This window comes from Ylistrum balloti, unplaced genomic scaffold (genome assembly GCF_031769215.1).
Source record: "Ylistrum balloti isolate Yb309-2 unplaced genomic scaffold, AGI_CSIRO_Ybal_v1 Utg369598, whole genome shotgun sequence".
Lineage (NCBI taxonomy): Eukaryota > Metazoa > Mollusca > Bivalvia > Pectinida > Pectinidae > Ylistrum > Ylistrum balloti.
This window is the reverse complement of record NW_026781880.1, coordinates 119,460-138,821: the sequence shown is the minus strand read 5'-3', so window position 1 is coordinate 138,821 and position 19,362 is coordinate 119,460. Positions and strand designations below refer to the sequence as shown.

The following is a 19,362-nucleotide window of genomic DNA, read 5'->3' as shown; positions in this document are numbered from 1 at the left end:
TCACAACTCAGGATTTTACAGCTGTGCGTTGAGAAATATTCTATTTTCCGTATTAGATATGAAGCTGGACTTGTTCGATGCTCGTTAATATGTCTGTTTGTTCCGTTGTTTACTGTGACACTATTTACTTGGATAGACCAAGATTTACATAGTCTAATGGTCCAGTGGAAATGCACAAGGACCCTTGCGAGCCCACTGCTTGTTTGGTTTTCAATTGTTTAAACAATAAATCAACATTATATGTATTTACCAGGCGAGTGTTGTCGCTGAAGCAGAAGACGCTTACACTTTCAAAACACTTGGTCTTATTTTCACTGAACATTTTCAGGAATCTTTGTTTCTTTAAATTCGTTAATAATTTGATCTAGTTTAATTGAATTTGAGTTTGGATTACGGTTATATTCATAACGTAAATAAATAACATGAAAGGTTTCTGATTTAATTCAGTGTCAACGCATTCAAGTATATCGATATCTTCCTACTATATTTTTATATGACTATCTTTACCAGAGTTGTCGCCCCTGAAGTCCGCAATATACTCTGACAGTGAATATTGTTTTGTATTTTCATCGTATAAAGATGATACATAGCCAGTGTATTAAGTTTAGTTATCTATCTAACTATGTATAAGTATATCTGTAATTACAGTATAGATTAATATCACTTAGATTTGTCTTATTTCCATCAGATCTAATTTAAATTCATGTTAAGACACGAGATAAGGTCAACCTTTAGAGACCGAAATTTGTTCTGTTTCCGTTATTAAAATATACAATGATGTTGAATCTAAATTCAAATATGCCTGTATCCAGCTTAAATGATATCGGGAGGTAGATTTTACACTATATAGATGATATACATGTAATACATTTAAAATCCCGGTATTTAATGTTTACTGAAGGAGTTGTATGGTGGCAGAAATCACTTGTTACTGCAACAATAATACCTTATAGACGGTTATTTGTGTGGGGATGATGTTGTCTCTTTTTCGCGGTATATTATTATGATAGCGAACATGTAATCCTTGTAATATTAAGACATGTATTTATGAAATGTTAATTTACATCCAGATCGCGAAATTTTAATAAGATGAAATGATCGTTTTAAAGAAACTCGCGAAAACTGTGAGCACTAATGACTAGGACTAAAATTCAAACCTCGCACAAGACAACTCATTGATGTTGAAATTATTAAAAAAAAATATTTAAAAACAGTTTAATGGTACTTAAAGCAAACATCACTTTTATTTCCCCCGGTGTTCTACAATCGCTATATCGATAAATTTGATTTACAATTACAGAGCGAGGCCATCTTACAGGTTTAACAGTATTACGGTTATTAGTTTAGGGGGGAAATCCTTGAACATTCGCCAGTTGTTTTATTAGGCATCAGATTTATAATGGATTATTTTCGATTTTTTAGTGCTTGATAAAGCTTGTCGATCTTTGAAGCATGAAGAAAAAATAAATCTAATTTTAACCAGACCCTAGATAGTTCAAACACTGACAGTTATAATTCGGATTACTGGTAGATGTTTGTTTTTTTCTCTCGAAGATTGCTGGACTTTAATAGGTCACAGAAAACACATTTTCACCAAATATACTGTTTCTCGAATTTTGGTTTGCTAGAATAAGTTTTCACAGGTTTCGATGATTTGACCCATGTGACCTTGAATATGGTTCAAGGTCATTCCATTTTTACACACTTTATCGAGTCATATATATGTATGTCATGACAAAACTTTAAACAATGCTTCTGAGCCTTTTGGCAAGTCAGATGTAGTTGTTAAATTTTTTAAGCAAATTTGGCCCTATGAGCTGTGTTGGGTTTCCTACTAGGAAACTATCAACCAGATACCACGTTTATGCGCTTCAAGGCTTTCACAAACTCGACCTCTGTGATCTTGAATAAAGGCCAAGGTTTCGCAAATTTTGTTTGGCTTCATCCCAAAAACCTACCAGTCATATACCATGACATTTGATCGCTTGCTTTTGAGATTTTTTCGAATAGAAAAGTTGCCGCCGTACAGACAATGGACGCCGCACCACGACATAAGCTCGGCCGTTCGGGCCAGGTAAGTTAATAACAATAGTTATTACTCTCTGCATTGTAACGGTGTAACAAATTAAACTCCAGGTGGTCGGATCGATTATCTTCAGCAGTACACTGAAGTGTTAGCATAATAATTACTACCTGATATAAGAAATATATATAATCTCTATATGAATGATAACGTAAGGTCAATGAAATGAGTCCATTTCATCCAACTGCTGTATATACTGACTACATTGTAGTAAAAGTCAGCAATGTTTACTGAAGATTACGACCTGGTAAACAAAGCTGTCACTCAAACTCAAATCCATCAATATGAATAAACGGAAAATCAAACGGAAATGTTTTAGAAAGTAAAAGGAAAGGGGACCGGATAATTCAAAGTTCATTATAGATCTGATAACGACTGGTATTCCTGTCTGTGTAGTTCGTTATCACTTTGTCATGTTCACAACACGTTCTGCAGCCTTTTACTTGGCTAATTACACAACAGATGGACAAATGAACGTCTAGGAATGGCTAATGATAACGAAAGGCTTCATTTGTTGTAACCTAGGGGGCGACTGTGTAAGGTATTAAGTATTCTCATTAATCATCTCCTCAATGTTTCGTGAACTGGCATAATGCCTGGATGTCATAATCTGCAATCTGCGTCACTACATTGATGTGACATCCTGAAGGCTGTTGACGAAGTCTTCATTTGTGAAAAAATAATGCCATTTATATAAAGCATATGCTAAATCTATATTTAACAACGAACAAATTAATTCCCTTTTGAACATCCATCAGTCTTCGCATATGGTCAATTTTCATAACACGCTTTAAATCTGACATTACATCCGTAAATGACCCAAGGCCCAGATTTCTCCAATGTCAAGAATTAAATAGAATTATTACAGGCTTCCCGAACGCAATACAAAAACCTGATATCGCGACATAATCCTGATAAAAACTAAAATTCTATGAAGCTTACAAAAACCACGGTGACTCCTGAAAAGATACAATAAGACAGACAAGGTGTGACAGACCGCTTGATATCTACTCACCTGCTTTAGGCTTGTCATATAAAATTTGCTTGAGGCATTCAATGTGATACCGGTCGATTTTCCGCTGTTGTTCGTCCTCGCCGATAAATACTCTGCCCTGGAACAGAAAATTATTAGGAATTAAGATGTTCAAAATAACCTAAGCTAAACGTGAATAATCAGCAAATTAAGTTCAAATAGATGCTCCTCAAGTCGACTTCTCGCGGTTATCTCAGTGTTGAATTTCGTCTAAGATGTCGACAACCGATATGAAAATTCACATAGGGTTTCAAGAGATGCAGGTTGATAAAGATTATGCGGAATTTTTACGATCGTCAAATGATCTCATGGAGATATATTCTATATGTGAAGCTGGTAACGTTCATTTTGTTTTATTTATGTCCATACTTTGCCCAGTTTTGTCGAATTGCGTTTGAATTATGATTCCTTGCACATATCGTTATTATCTGTGACGTTTATATTAAGTAACTTTAAAGACAGGATTACATGCAATACATCCGTTTGTGTGAAATTTGGATATCTTATTTTCACACATCATTCTTTATATCAAATCGAAAGTTTAAGGATTTTTTTCAGAGAATTTTTCTCGATAAAACATGAGCTCAGTGACACTAAGAATGAGAGAAAATGACTAAAGTTGATGTACTTTAACAGGTCTTTGAAATGCTTCTAATGGTAGCTATTATTAACGACGACAAAGCGGCTGAACCGTGTTTTGGTTTCATATACATAGTGATGCCTTCACTGAATGTTGATTGCATATTGGACATTGTACATCATGTATGAACCATTGATGGTGTCATAAGCAGAAAAGGGTCTATTATGTAAAACTAACCTCTCAGAGATTTGCAAATGAGGTCAATTTTCGAGACATATAAAGATAACGATATTTTTGATAGTAAACATTTTTATTTCATTTTCTGAAATCGCGACACTTATAGCGAGTCGGCTGTAAGGTGCTACATTTTTAGTAGAGTGTTGTTGGTCTTTTTTACCGCTGTGCTGCTTCCAGTGGTAATTTTGTTTGTAGTAATTCATATCTGTTTTATTTCTTTAGCATCACGTATACCAAGCCGAAATTTTAACATCGGTACCAAACTGATCGAAGTATACAAGTCAGTTATAGTGGACAATATCTCGTAAACAATAGTATTACAGTTCAACTGACAGTCGATTCCTTTCCATCTCGCACATTCCGTACGTAGGTGTTCAATTGTAATACGCTTCACACTAGTCAATCGACAGTGTAGTCATCGAAAGAAACGTCACACTAAATCTTTTATAGGTTGTGTTATAAGAACTTCTTTTGCCAACAAAAACAATTCAATATCATCATTGTTACATTTTACATCTACCTCTGTTTGAACACATCATTTTACCATTCAAACAAAATACATGCCATTTAATTTGCGGAAATTATTTGTAGATATAATTACATAGCACACCGATTTACAAATGTTCGCGTCACAGATTGCGTCATATTAAGTTTGCGTTGTTATAAAGCGAACAAAATGAAATATTTGTGTTAAAATCAACAGAACATGAGACTAATAGAACGTAATAGAATTGTAAAATCGGTAGACATTTTAGTGAACAGCATCTACCCTTGTGTGTTTACCCAATACTCTGCGAGGGCTGATTGATAAGTTGTGAGCATCATATTTAACGGTTTGGCTTTTGGCAAACATATTGTTTAAACTGTTTTTCAACATAATTCCCTTCAGTATCTATACACTTTTGCCATAGATTACTACGGGCGTCACTGGCAGTTTTTAAGAAGTAATTTTCTTGACCGTTCAGAGGGCCCTCCACTGCATATATGACGTCTTTCGAAAGTGGGTACCGGAAATGTTTTTCTTTTTCAATTATGGAAATGGATGAAATTCTGATGGACCAAGATCAGGCGAAGAAAGCGGATGCTCAATCAATTCGAAGCAACAAGAGTTAATGACAAACAAAGACCACCTGGTGTGATTCTGATCAATTGTCAGAAGTCATGGTAACCTACGAGCTTAGAGCTTTCTCATTGCAAGATATTCCGTAAGAATGGAATGCACTCCTTCCTGTGAAATACCAACAGACGGGCTTTATGTCTCTGTGTACCTCGCCTGTCAGGCAAAACAATATCATGGAATTTATTGACCATTTATTTCTGGGGTTGCAATAGTGACAGGCCTTCAAAGAAGGACGTCATCATCAAGGCTCTGCCTGCCACTCTTAAATTCCGCCATCCACCTTATAACTGTAGCAAATGAATTGGAATCATTTCCTAGTGTTGCTAACATATTATAAGAGTGTTCTTAAAACTTCGACCTTTAAAATTGGTTTTAGTACTAATGAGTCTAGAAAGATAACTAATTTCATAACCAATCTAATTTTTGTCTCAATCATTCTTTTAAGAGCTAGTTTTACAAAGTATTGACATGTTACTTAAAAGAATGCCATCCTGAATATATCCAATGCGTCATAAGGAAGATAAAGGAGATATCGTAGGTCCAGAAGAAGTCAAATAGGATATTTAATGATGTAGAAATAGAGCAAAAATGCCTCTTGAAATTTCGCTGAAGCAAGTAGTATGTACATGAGGCATTAGGCCGAGTGCTTTTTCAACTTATCAACTTCTCGGCAAAATCTCAGGAAAATATTTCGGACCTCCTTCAAAAGAGTGCACATGGCGATATTAAATAAAGTGTTTAATCATACATCACTGTTTCAATGATATCTACAGGACCGAAGCGACGGAGTCAATAGCGGTCAACTAGATAAGGTAATCCTGTCTAGGCATCAGCGGTCAACTAGATAAGGTAATTCTGTCTAGGCATCAGCGGTCAACTAGATAAGGTAATCCTGTCTAGGCATCAGCGGTCAACTTGATAAGGTAATCCTGTCTAGGCATCAGCGGTCAGCTAGATAAGGTAATCCTGTCTAGGCATCGGGCTGATGGGAAGATCAACCACTGTAATGTGGGATAATGAGGGTCTACTATAAACGATGTATTTGATGATAACATTCATTTCTGTCTGTGTTAAAACAATGACAAAACTGGAGATTGTCCATATTTCAAGACTGCATTAACTACGTATGCATACCAATTTTCATCCTGTACAATGTATTTGCTGGTGTATTTATATAAGTGTATTTCAGGTTGTCTAGATTCATCAATGCACTACTTAGGGAAAACCACAGTTTATGATTAGGTTTCCAGGAAGCTATACGGAGGATAATACTTGTTTCTTGGTGAACAAATTAAATTTTATCTGGTGAATTAGATATCACGAGTGCGGGGTTCGTGTGAAAAATATCGAATTTCCCACCTCAGGAGATGAAATTCATCAAGAGACAAGATTCTACAATGTATCTATTACATTTTGCATCTTTCGTTGGTTTGAATTTGCTGCTGCCGTTATAGCACAGGCCTTGCAAAGTCCTTCAAGATTGTTCACACAGGCAAATAACACTTTTTTATACAAATATAGAGTTAGAGAGGTGAGCTAAATGATGAAATAGACTGAAACATACAACTGTTTCGTCCTTCTGAGACTCGTCACTGATGTTAAAGGACTAAATTTTGAAGCCTAGAAGGAGACTGAGGAAAATCGGAGTCATCGGAAGAAAAGTCAAAATCGAGATGGGGAGGTGCACTAGCCCCATAATAAAGTAACTTTCGCAATTTTCATATATCTTTAGAACAATGTCATTTATATATGTAAATTCTGCCACTATTCGGATAGATTTAAATATGGTGTGCATCTCGAAGATTATACAAAAGCTATATAGATTAATACATATAAACATTATAGGTGGACGGGTGACGCAGTGGTAATGCACTTAACGTTCACCTAGATGCTCGGTTTTCGATTCCCGAAACGGACATTAAAAGGTATGGGATAATCTGCCCGACCAGGTGGGTTTTCCCGAGGGTACTCTTATTTCTGTCGACAATGAGACCCCTCGCACGCTTCCATAATCCCTCTCCAGAAACAAATTACATTTACTACATTTGGCAAACAAAGAGGTCATGAACCAAAACTTATAGTTGAATACATTCAGGAAAGTTACATTGACCTCCAAACTAGGAAAACGAACTATACCTGTTATAATTTAAAATCTATTTTTTGATTGAATGAAAATGAGGACATTTCTAAATATCACTAAATAAGTGCTACAGGCAGATTTTTCCCCTGAAAGAAGAAAGTATAAATGCAAACATTCTCAAAATTAACGAAAAACAAACGTCTCTGCTGTTCAAAATTAGGAAAATCAAAGAAAATATGGAAAACATTTTCACAAAGGTTTCCACAAGATCATTCGGCTCTTTCATCTAGATTTACACAAGATAAATCATATTTCAAAGAACTACATCATTGACATAACATTATGTAAATTATATCAAACATCATGTTACCATAGTAAACCAGGGGTTTTGGTTGGTCTGGAGTTATAGATGGAATTAATAACCATCGATAGGCAAGAAATTTTGTATGTGCATGTATGGTGAATTTCTGTAAAAACTCATAATAAAATATATTTTAAAAAAAACCTCCACTACTTTTATTACCCCTATGCCATCCAATAAAAATACTGTTGTTTTCAATCTGTATTTTATTATGCCAGATGGGTATATTAAGAATGACTTCAATTTTTATGTTCAAGACTTTCCAATTTTTTACTAATCTATACCAACTTTTTAATACGTCTTTCAAAAATGAGTTTTTGCAGCTTTGTTGGCATTTTGTATTCGTTACCAAAGGAAGCTGAAATATCCTTGTTTCTATGTCTTTTAACGAATGCATGCCATTTTCCATTTCTTGTCAATAAAAGATTGTATATGTATCACTTTCAGCCCTCTTTCATGAGAGTTTTTGATAATGATATCTCTTTTTTAATTTATCTGAATTACCATTGCATAAAAAATTCTGTATCTAGGTTTTTTTTTATAAAAAAGATTATTTTGATTTAACAGATATTAACAGATGGTAGAACATAGATATGAGAAGGCACTTAATGTTATGTATTCTTCCAAGAGGTGTAAGAATTCTTCTATTCCAAGTGTTATTTAATGATTTAAGCTTTACCAATTTTTTGTCATATTTAAGTCTGGGGATTTGGTTTACGTCCACATCAACCACAATACCTACAACTGTAAATTCAGTGATATTCCGATGTAAATTCCACATGGAAATCACTAAATTTTTTTACTGCCTATCCAAATAACGTGTGCTTTGTCTTTATTTACTTTTAGACAGGAACATTTTGTTAAGTTGTTCATGGAATGATTCCATTAAAATAGTTTTTACTCTCTAAATTAATCTATGTATCATCTGCATATCGTGATAGTAAAAGTTGGAACGTTATCTATGTTTATACCATTTATATTCTTATTTATTCTTATCCTAATAGCAAGTATTTCAACACATACTATAATAATATAAGGAACAATATGTTCTCCTTGACGACAGCCTCTCTTTAATTCGAAAAAAGTTGAAAGATTACTGCCTTGATTATTAAAGAGAGTGCACTGACATGTAAAGTTTTATCCATTTGCATATATCAACCCCAAAATTAAAAAAACAGTATTGATTAAACCCACACTAAAAGAATCGAAAGCATTTCAAAATCTATAAACAAGAGCATACCAGGTTTTCATTTTCTTCTACGGACACCATGGTATCATAATTTTCCCCCTACATACCTCCCTACAATAAAACATGCTTGATTCCTATCTATTAATTTGTCTAAACACATTTTTATTCGACTTGTTATTGACGCTGATGCTATTTTGTGTATAATATTAACTAAGAAAATTTGTCTCTTATATTTTGAAACTGCCTTGGTTTGTCTCCCTTACGTTTACATGTAATGATTCCCTGACAATGAGTTATTGATAATTTACCCATTGATAAATCCATAATTAATTGATCTTACCACGAAATTTCTTAACTTACCCAAATTTGTTTTTACAATTCAGCAGTAAAACCATCTGATCCCGGACTTTTCTCGTTTTTCATACTTCTTAAAGTATATGAAGTTTCTTCAATAGATATGATTCCCCCAGAAAGTAAACATTCTGTGCAATTTAATTTTGGAACATTATTATTGCTATCTAGATATGAATTATATCTTCAATATTACTGACACTTGAATACAGTTTTTCATGAAATCCTTTTACTTCATTCAAAGTATCCTCTTGTTTTGAAATAATTTCCCCGTTTTAAAAAAATACTGAGAGTAAAGGTTACAGGCCATTTCCGAACACTTACGAATAACTGCACCAATATTCTCACCAAAGAAACTCCCACTGTTAATTTTAATACCGGTTGTAAAATCTTGGTAATGTTTTCTGACATTTTGGCACTAGCCCTATGCAGGGTATGTTGACACAGATGTTTTGTAAGTGCACACAGGAAAGGAGAGACACGTTTTGGAAGAATATTTCCTTGATTATCTCGAAAATCAATGGTCGTCCTACAAGGCCAGTAGGAGTATCTATCTAATTTGATGACATTCTGGTTTTATTGACAGATGAAAGGAAGTGCTTTGTGTTGTATGGTGTCATGAGTGATCACTTTAAGAAATTGTTCTTGTACAAACGTATTTATGTTATACGGCATGGTATTCCCGAAGAAATAGAAGCGTGGCCTACAGTTGTAATATTATCTATGTCACCATCAACATCGCGGACCATTACTCTACAATGAGGTATAGATATAATTCATAGCTTATTTAAAACAAACCGAGTCCCCTGATAAGCCCACCCACCTACGATTCCCCGAAATTATCAATTTTGTCTCCGATCTATCAATATATAAAGGGTTTGGTAAGGTCAGAGCTTAATTTACCCTAAATGATAAATCAAGAAGGAAAGTATCAAGATATAGTTAACTTTTAGGTTTTATGTGACTTTTGTTTAAAATCTATCCTTAGGGACGACTGTTCTGCCGTGCTTAAACGGCCTACTAGAAGTCATGCAATACATACCATACTGAAAATTTTCAGCGATGTTTCGAACCTAGAGCGATATTCATAACTGGTAGAACTCTTATCAATCTTCAGTATTCTATTAATATTTTACATAAGATTAGTGCAAACAGACCCAATGTTTGTTTATGTTTCAGTAGAATAGTATAAACATAACCTGGTGTTTGTTAATTTTACACCACATTGGTACAACATTCATTATTTCTGTTATTTTTGCGCCAGATTGACGATACTGATGTTCCGGAATATGGATATACCCAAGGTCGCACGTGGATCTAACGTGACATTAAGTGCTTAACCTGATATAAAACTAAAAATTACGACTTGTCTACATGTTTTGTGAAGAACTTTCCCTCGTGCGCAATCTCTAAGAATTTATGACTATTTACATATATGTACTTCTTCCAGCTATCACCCATATAAACAGAGTACGTTTCATCTTTATGATCTTAAGAGCAAATGTGATTAATTAGCATTGTAACTTGTATTTATATGGTCGTGAATTTCCCGAACAAAATAATGCATGTACATGCGATATGGATACCTTCAGTCTCCCGCGCTGCATAAAATGTCAGAAGATAAGGACATACAGTTATAGTGTGCATGTCACAAGGAAATGGGTATATAAACATTTTTCAAAGGTCAAACATGTAAAGGTAAGCTTTTCCTCGAACAAAATATTGTTGATAACAGTAAAGAAGACAGACCGCCACACTAAGTCTTGCCTACCTCTCCGGTTCTAATAAAAACATAGACCTTTATTAATATAAAATATGCTATGAATTTATTATATTACGATACGTACATATGCACTCGGACCTCGTTATTTCGACATCGTATGACTCGAATACCCAGTTTAATTCGAAGAATTTATTCAGTCCTTGCAAAATTTAACAAAAAACATTTCAACTCGCTTAAATCGATTGCTCGGTTTTCTCGAAATTTTCCCGTGGTCTTGCCGAGTTCGACATTTGAGGTTCGAATTTAATTCATTTTGCAAGCTAATCGAAATGACGTAATGACATATTTCGAACACTGATACATGTCGTATCAAAATCCATCAAGAAGATACCAACATGGCAACATAATCATAATTCAAACTTAGATTCCATAAAACTAGGGCAAAATATGACAAAAAGAAATATTTGAACGGAGAATCTTTAAAAAGTACAAGGAGAAAAATACCAGGTGTTCCGGAAAAGTAAGCATCTTGTACTTCATCGACACACCCGCCATGTTAACATTGGTCTGTTTTTCTTAATAGTCGAGAGGAATAGTCTTTCAATGTTATAAAAAATGTCGAATTACAAAAGCGCCTTGTTATTAATAAGGTACGTTATACATAGTTCTTATTAATAAAAGCAGAGAGTTGCCTTTGAAAACAGAGGCAGACAGCTGACCTGAATAAGACTGGCGATGAGTTGAATATTTGTGCGAAGGTGTTAATATTGGCAAATGGGTCAAGTTTATTATTTACACGTAGGTGGAGGGGCCTCGCCAATTGACAGTAACACAACTGACCGTGGTTTGGTTTTGTTAATTGTACAGATAAAACAGACGTGACATTAACCTTAAACTGAAACCTTTTTAACTTAAGTCAATAATGATATCAATTAAATTGAAATATTAAAAGTTAAAATAATATCAAAATTATAACCTGTCTATATACCTATGAAAAGGTTTTGATAAGCATGACTGACGTTAATTAAGTAATTTAGATAATGTTACTAAAACCGGTAGATTTCTCGACTTTGTACACGGGCATGCTTGGCTTGGTCTCTAGGGTGACGGCAAAAGGTCGTTGTTATATCAGCATGTAGTCTCACTATTTAGAGAGCGTAGTGATAAACAGGTCAAGAGAATAGCTGTAGTATTTGCCAAAAACTCGCAGTTAGGTTCTTAAGATATATTATGACTTTAGGTTTATCATTTCCCGCTGTGCTAGGAGTTCAACATCCGTATATCTCCAACTTCTAACATTCAACTCTAATCTTTCTTTTCCAACCATGGTTACATAAGTGTGAATCAATGCATACAAATATTCATGTCTGATAATCACATACGTATATCATTCACAAGATTAAAGATTTAATGAAAACAAAACAGAGATTCATTCTTTGATCCCAGCCTTCAATCATGCTTGTCGTGCTTAAAGATTGAACAAAAGACGCACAAGTGAATCGCACCTTAAGTCAGTAGCTACAATAATGGCATTGTTCGTAATGTGTATGTATCGATATATTTGACTTTGTTTTGAAATTATCAGATACCTGAAAATTCTGAATTCTTATAACTTATATAGTTCGCACATATCCCAATTTGTATTTCTTTCGATCACTTTTGATTTTCCTTACTCGCCTCATAGTCTTCAAAATTTATGGCTTTAGCATCACTGACACGTCCTAGAAGAACGAAACAGTTGTATGATGTAGCATCACTGACACGTCCTAGAAGGACGAAACAGTTGTATGATGTAGCATCATTGTAGAGTCATAGAAGGACGAAACAGCTGTATGATGTGGCATCACTGACACGTCCTAGAAGGACGAAACAGTTGTATGATGTAGCATCACTGACACGTCCTAGAAGGACGAAACAGTTGCATGATGTAGCATCACTGACACGTCCTAGAAGGACGAAACAGTTGTATGATGTAGCTTTATTGAAGAGTCCTAGAAGGTCGGAACAGCTGTAAGATGAGTGAATTCATAATCAGGCTATACAGTACATACCTATGAATTTGTATTGAAGACGTTATTCACATGTGTGCCTTTTGTACAATCATCGACAAGACGAGTGATATGACAGGTATATCACTGTGCCTGCTGATAAGAAATCGTATCCAGGTTATTACATTTTCTGAAACAAAAAGGATCGAGCTTGCTTGATAAAGAAAGTCAGACTAGAATTACTATATCTAAGTTTACCAAAGAAGGAGGCATGTTTCAGTATTACAGTTGTGGTACTGCCGAACGCACCAAAATCTTCGTGCGCACTTCGAGCATACGTTGACCGCACATTGTCCTCACACACGCACTATAGTGTCTTCTTTTGCTTCAGACCACAGTTTATTTCTTATATGTTCTTTAAAAAGGAAAACAAAAGTTAAAAATATTTTTTTAGAAAATTGAAAAGGATCTGCACTTATCTACAAGTGATTTTTAAAAGAACCGCAATATATGCGCAAAGATGTGCAATGGCTAATTTCGTCCACTGTAACGTGTAACGTTGTGCGATCCCACAACTCTACATTGATACGGAACTCTTTCATTGATATTTGATCCTTAACTTCACAAGCATCCATAACAACCGTGCTTTATGAACCGCTCGTTCAGTTCTTCATCCATTCTTTATCAAAGATTGTTATATTCTTATTACTATCACACAACGTTAGTAATGTGGTGATGTTGTTAACTGGAGAACTGGCATTTTTATGGTTTGTTGATTTTAAATACTTCCAGAGAAGTTTTGACCAAATTAACAACGTCGTCTACGAGACATTACCACTCTTTACACTACCATACCCTATTTCAAACTGAAAATCTTCGTGTTTCAAGGACAATTATCTTAACAAAGAAAGGTGGAGGACGATACAGATATATGTTGGTATACTACAGTGGGGCATACGTCCAAATCACAGAAAGGTGAAGGACGATACAGATATATGTTGGTATACTACAGTGGGGCATACGTCCAAATCACAGAAAGGTGAAGGACGATACAGATATATGGTGATGTACTACTCTGGAGCATACGTCCAAATCACAGAAAGATGAAGGACGATACAGATATATGTTGGTATACTACAGTGGGGCATACGTCCAAATCACAGAAAGGTGAAGGACGATACAGATATATGGTGATGTACTACTCTGGAGCAAACGTCCAAATCACAGAAAGGTGAAGGACGATACAGATATATGGTGATGTACTACTCTGGAGCAAACGTCCAAATCACAGAAAGGTGAAGGACGATACAGATATATGGTGATGTACTACTCTGGAGCAAACGTCCAAATCACAGAAAGGTGAAGGACGATACAGATATATGGTGATGTACTACTCTGGAGCAAACGTCCAAATCACAGAAAGGTGAAGGACGATACAGATATATGGTGATGTACTACTCTGGAGCATACGTCCAAATCACAGAAAGGTGAAGGACGATACAGATATATAGTGATGTACTACTCTGGAGCATACGTCCAAATCACAGAAAGGTGAAGGACGATACAGATATATGGTGATGTACTACTCTGGTGTAAACGTCCAAATCACAGAAAGGTGAAGGACGATACAGATATATGGTGATGTACTACTCTGGAGCATACGTCCAAATCACAGAAAGGTGAAGGACGATACAGATATATAGTGATGTACTACTCTGGAGCATACGTACAAATCACAGAAAGGTGAAGGACGATACAGATATATGATAATGTACTACACTGGAGCATACGTCCATATCACAGAAAGGTGAAGGACGATACAGATATATGGTGATGAATTACACTGGAGCATACGTCCATATCACAGAAAGGTGAAGGACGATACAGATATATGGTGATGAATTACACTGGAGCATACTTCCAAATTTAAAAAGTAGCACATGGTCATCGATATCATGAAAATGATCGGATTTCTAGTTGATGATATGTTCGCCTAGTTGGTTATAAGATGTTTTGATAGAATATTGGCAAAATCTTTGAGGACAAACTGTGTCCCACTCTGATCGGGTTTATTAAAAAGGTTATTAAAACAAGTCACGAAACCTTACCAAGTATTTCAATGTCACATTCAAATATATTGATGGTTTTGTTTTTCGACTGTAAACAAGGAAACGAACTACCCTTTTACCCCTGCCGCTCTGTTCGGTCGAACAACAATATCTCCCTTGACACTAATTTGCTTTTTCCCTGAGATGATGGCTTTAGCTGAGATACCAGAATCCGTGAATGGAAATCGATTCTCCTTGTTAGGAAGGGGGCAAATAGTTCACGAGTTGTCAGTATATTGTTTTGTGTTTTGTGGAAATATTTGGATTAGTTGTTTATTTTTTAATAAAATCAGTCAGGTGTGAAAATAAAAGATTGTCTCATAAAAGAAAACTAATTCCGTCGCTTTACTTGAGGTTTGTTGAGTTTCTAAAAACGCTTTGTGCATTATTTCACAACTTTGGTCACTTAAAAATCCACGTGTGGTTTGGAATTGTAAAGATTTATGCAATTCCACGTCTGTCGAAAGAAGAGTGGGGACTGCCTATTGTATGCTCGGTTTGGGTGTAGCTAAACGACAGTATAACCGTTAATCCAAGGTGCTATTTTTGTGCTGGAAAAGTGCTAAAAATTTTGAATAACAGTATATAACTTTCAAAATATCTATTTTATTGAATTTCAAAATAAATAGTAGGAAACCCGTCAAAGACGTCATTACACTGGGATGACTACTGTATATAAAGTTTAACACGTTATGGAGAGTAACGTTAACAATTGCACAACACAATGGTGAAGTGAAGTCGTGTCATTTTACCTTGAAACAACTTACTCCACTCTCCAAACAAACATACGTGCGGATCATTGACTTTCGTTTCATTTGTCTGCGAAGTAGTCTGTACTAAGTGTCTTCTGCTCCATACGCCTTGTAAACCTTAGTCAATCCAAGTAAGTAATGTCACTTTCTCAGATGAGAACAAGGTATACAACAACGGAATCAACAGGCAAACTAACGGGCATCAAACACGTCCAACTTCGTATCACACAAAGAAATAGAATATTTCCTAAAGAGATCACTATAGCGATTATAAAACTTCTTCCCTGTTCGTGATATTGAGACAGACCCTTGAATATCGAATCAACTGTGACATGCCAATACCATAAGTTTGAGACCCAGGAATATTGCTATCCAGAAATGAAAAATTCACAATAGGGATATTTAAATAATCACGTTTAGCAGGCAGCTTAGTGGAAAGCTGTCCATGTTGGTTTCCTTGTAGGAAAAGATCGAGACTGTCATGTATTTGATTATCAATTCAGGTGGGTACATATGAAGGACATGGTCAATAAATTTCTTGTTTTTTAAAGACAAGACGTCATCAATATAACTGAAAGAGAAATTAAACGACTTTGCGAGGTATTTTTGACCTCTTTTGGGAAGCTCTTAGATAAACTGGGTCTCATATGAAGGATTAATAACAAATAAGCCAACAGAGCGGCACAATTATTTCTTTAGATTTCATCAAAATCCACGATCAATTACACCTCCAGAGTAAACAGTGTCTCAATAAGACTGTAACCAAGATTTTCTATTACTCAGAATAGTGGTTAGTAGATTTGACAAAGGCTTAGTAGAACAGTTAGTGAGTCAGAAATAAAATGTTGCTTATATGGATTCCTGCGAATATTAGCTAATACTTCGGTGGATTTCCCTTCGTTATCAAGCAAGCCCTATTCTTTACAAAAAATGGAATTATGTTTGCAAACAAGGATAAAATTATTGGACGCCTCATCTGGAGGCAAAATAGCAGACCTGTCATGTAAATTTCGAGATATGGATTTGACACCATGATCGAGGAACGCTGACCTGTGTTTCGTTTTCATTATCGATTTCAAGCTGCAGATTATTTTACGATTAATGGACCGAATGGAAAATGAATCCTAAGTATCAGGTTGTCGTTTCATCCATTCTCTTGCATAGTTTTCAGCAGAAATCATAAGTATATTAAAGTTCATATTCCAATAAACGGACGGGAATTTACGATATAATGACCCTACAGGAAAAGCTCTCCTGGCTTAATATTTTGAATAATGCTTAAGTCATCATCCAGTTGGAACATGGTTATTAGGAGAGGTAGAACAAAATCAAGATGACAGAGGACTAGTTCAAAGGTCATCTTTATTCAGTTGCTGCAACGTTTGTTTGTAGTTGGATGCAATGGACTTGAAGTAACCGTAGGAAATTACAGGGATGTTTCTAGCTTGAACAGACTTCCGGTGTAAAGTACTGTTGATGTTTTGGAGTCAATTTCCTAAATTGACAAACTCAACTTTCATAAATTGGCGAGTTGTTAGAGGATTTCGGACATCTCTAGGGAAAAGTCATATTTGTGCCACGTCATTAATAATTTGATGAAGTCTACAAGCTAGTTTCCACAGGTCACCAGAAGCAATATTAGCTGAAGCTGAATCCACCTGAAGTTTTCGTAGCATGGAGAAAGGAAGCGAATATAGTTCAGTTGGAACATGATGGACACCTAGTGGTTTCTGTAAAGTATCCATTAGAGTTTCAACTGTGGCGGTATATCCATTAGACGTAATGCCTCTGTCCGTAGCCACGATTAAGTCTAGTTTAGAATAGTGAATAAAGTGTGTCACTGCATTCAGGACTAGACAAATTTTCTACACTCGGTATTTGCATCCATATGGCACAGTAGTGCCAAGTAGTTTAATACAGTGTTCTTCATGTTGTCTATGGTAAGGTGTGCTCAGTATAAGGTAATTGTACGATAGTAATTTCTTTTCCAAAAATACGACCATTCATCGACAACATAGAATGGTCCTGGAGAATAAGATATTGATACAAACATTGATTCTCTTCCCGGTTTACTGCTGAATCACTTTTCAGGTAGAGTCACACGACTTTTCTAAGCGAAACTATCGGTTGCCGATATAAAAACTTTTACTGAGACCATGTCTCTAATGGCTCATCTTTCCCGATGTCATTTCTAGTTCAGCATTCGAATGTGTCTACAAATGTGAGTTAGTGATGTAAAGTATTTGCGAAATCTTGGTAATTTACAATAAGTAAATCAAATTATGCGTGCAAGATAACATCATTTTCATATCTCATGAGATATACTTATATAATGTACTAATTACTTTCCACATAGAAACGGGATTTCAAACACTTACTATGGTAACGGTAGCAGACAAATATACATATTATTTTGCCGCAGACAAAAAATCCCAATTATTTGAAAACGACGGGACCTTGTGGTTATACTTAAGAAAATATGACATCATGATACCTCTAATGATGTCCCAAGCCAAAGCCAAACTATAATTATCTAATGCCTTGTAATGCTATTACACTAATAACAGTAAAAGCTATCAAACGACACACCTTCTACGAACGTTAACCTTAAATGTTAACCAAAATGAATCTCATTAATGTCAGATCTTCGAATCATAATGTAAACACCGGATTATCCCTTCCTTTGTTCAATGACAGTTCTCGCAGTTGTTCTAATTACAAACATCTGCACCGGCAGATTCGATAAATATTTTCAGAGCGTTTAGCAAATATTTGATCAGATAATACATACGATAAGGTTTATGTGTGTTTTCGTTCCGTTTCCTATTCTAATTTTAACCATGAAAGCGGGTTGGCCTACATATTGCTCAAGCCGATAAAATATCGTGCATTAAGACTAGTGTAGTGCCATACTAGAAGGCTTCACATGTTCTTATCATTAACACTTAAGTGATTTTCTTGCATTTTATCAGAACTCGTCAGAACACGAGTCATGTTTGCTTGTAGACAGTTTACTTATCTCGGTATCATTAATACATTATTTATTTATTGCTCAAACATCCATGAAATAGGAACATTTAGGAGAAACCGTTGTGTTTTGTACACAAAACGTCAGATTTCTGTCATCGTTGTGGAAATATGTTGACTAGCAGGAGTGGACTTCACCAATATCATCAAATTACAAAATAAATACAGAAGCGTTGGGTATATTTCCCTCGCATGTAAACTGTGACAAATTGGTCACATACGTGTTTAGTTCTGCTTAATCTTAAAAGTAGTCTTGAAACGTTTATCTTAATATCGAGTAATGATGATGTGTTGTTTTGTTGTCTTTTCCCTATAAAATGGCATTTTGAACTTTATTGCGGATGATAGACAGCATCTAGTTACAGTTTCGTTTTTCAATATTATCTAAAATATATCATGATATCAAGTTTAAAATACGGAAATTCGCTGTGCAGCCATTAAATAAACATCGTAAAAAAAATCCATCATAAGATCGTTGAGATATGTATATCTTTACTTGAAATTTGCAAAAAAGAAAAGAAAACAAACAAAACACGGCGCGCTATTTCAAAAGCATTTCATCATGATAATTTCCATTTAATTAATCAAACAAAAATTTCGAAAAATTGAAATTTCAGAACAAATACAGAAAATAATGGTCGAATCTATGTTTTCAAATTGCCCACTTTTGTTCGCTATGCAGTTTTAAAAATCGTAAAATAATATCAAAATTTAGCTTTTTAGTTTATTT

At 35.1% G+C, this 19,362-nt stretch overlaps 1 protein-coding gene across 1 annotated transcript in view; it reads right to left on the bottom strand.

The window, feature by feature from the left end:
- Window positions 1-4,758, bottom strand: part of LOC132545583 (secretin receptor-like) — a 60,345-nt gene extending 55,587 nt beyond the window's left edge. Inside the window, exons 1-2 of the mRNA XM_060209276.1 lie at window positions 4,717-4,758; window positions 3,099-3,195 (exon numbers count right to left, since the gene is read on the bottom strand). Coding sequence (XP_060065259.1) covers window positions 3,099-3,195; window positions 4,717-4,758 — 139 coding nt within the window. The remainder of the gene's footprint in view (window positions 1-3,098; window positions 3,196-4,716) is intronic.
- Window positions 4,759-19,362: the final 14,604 nt, after the last annotated feature.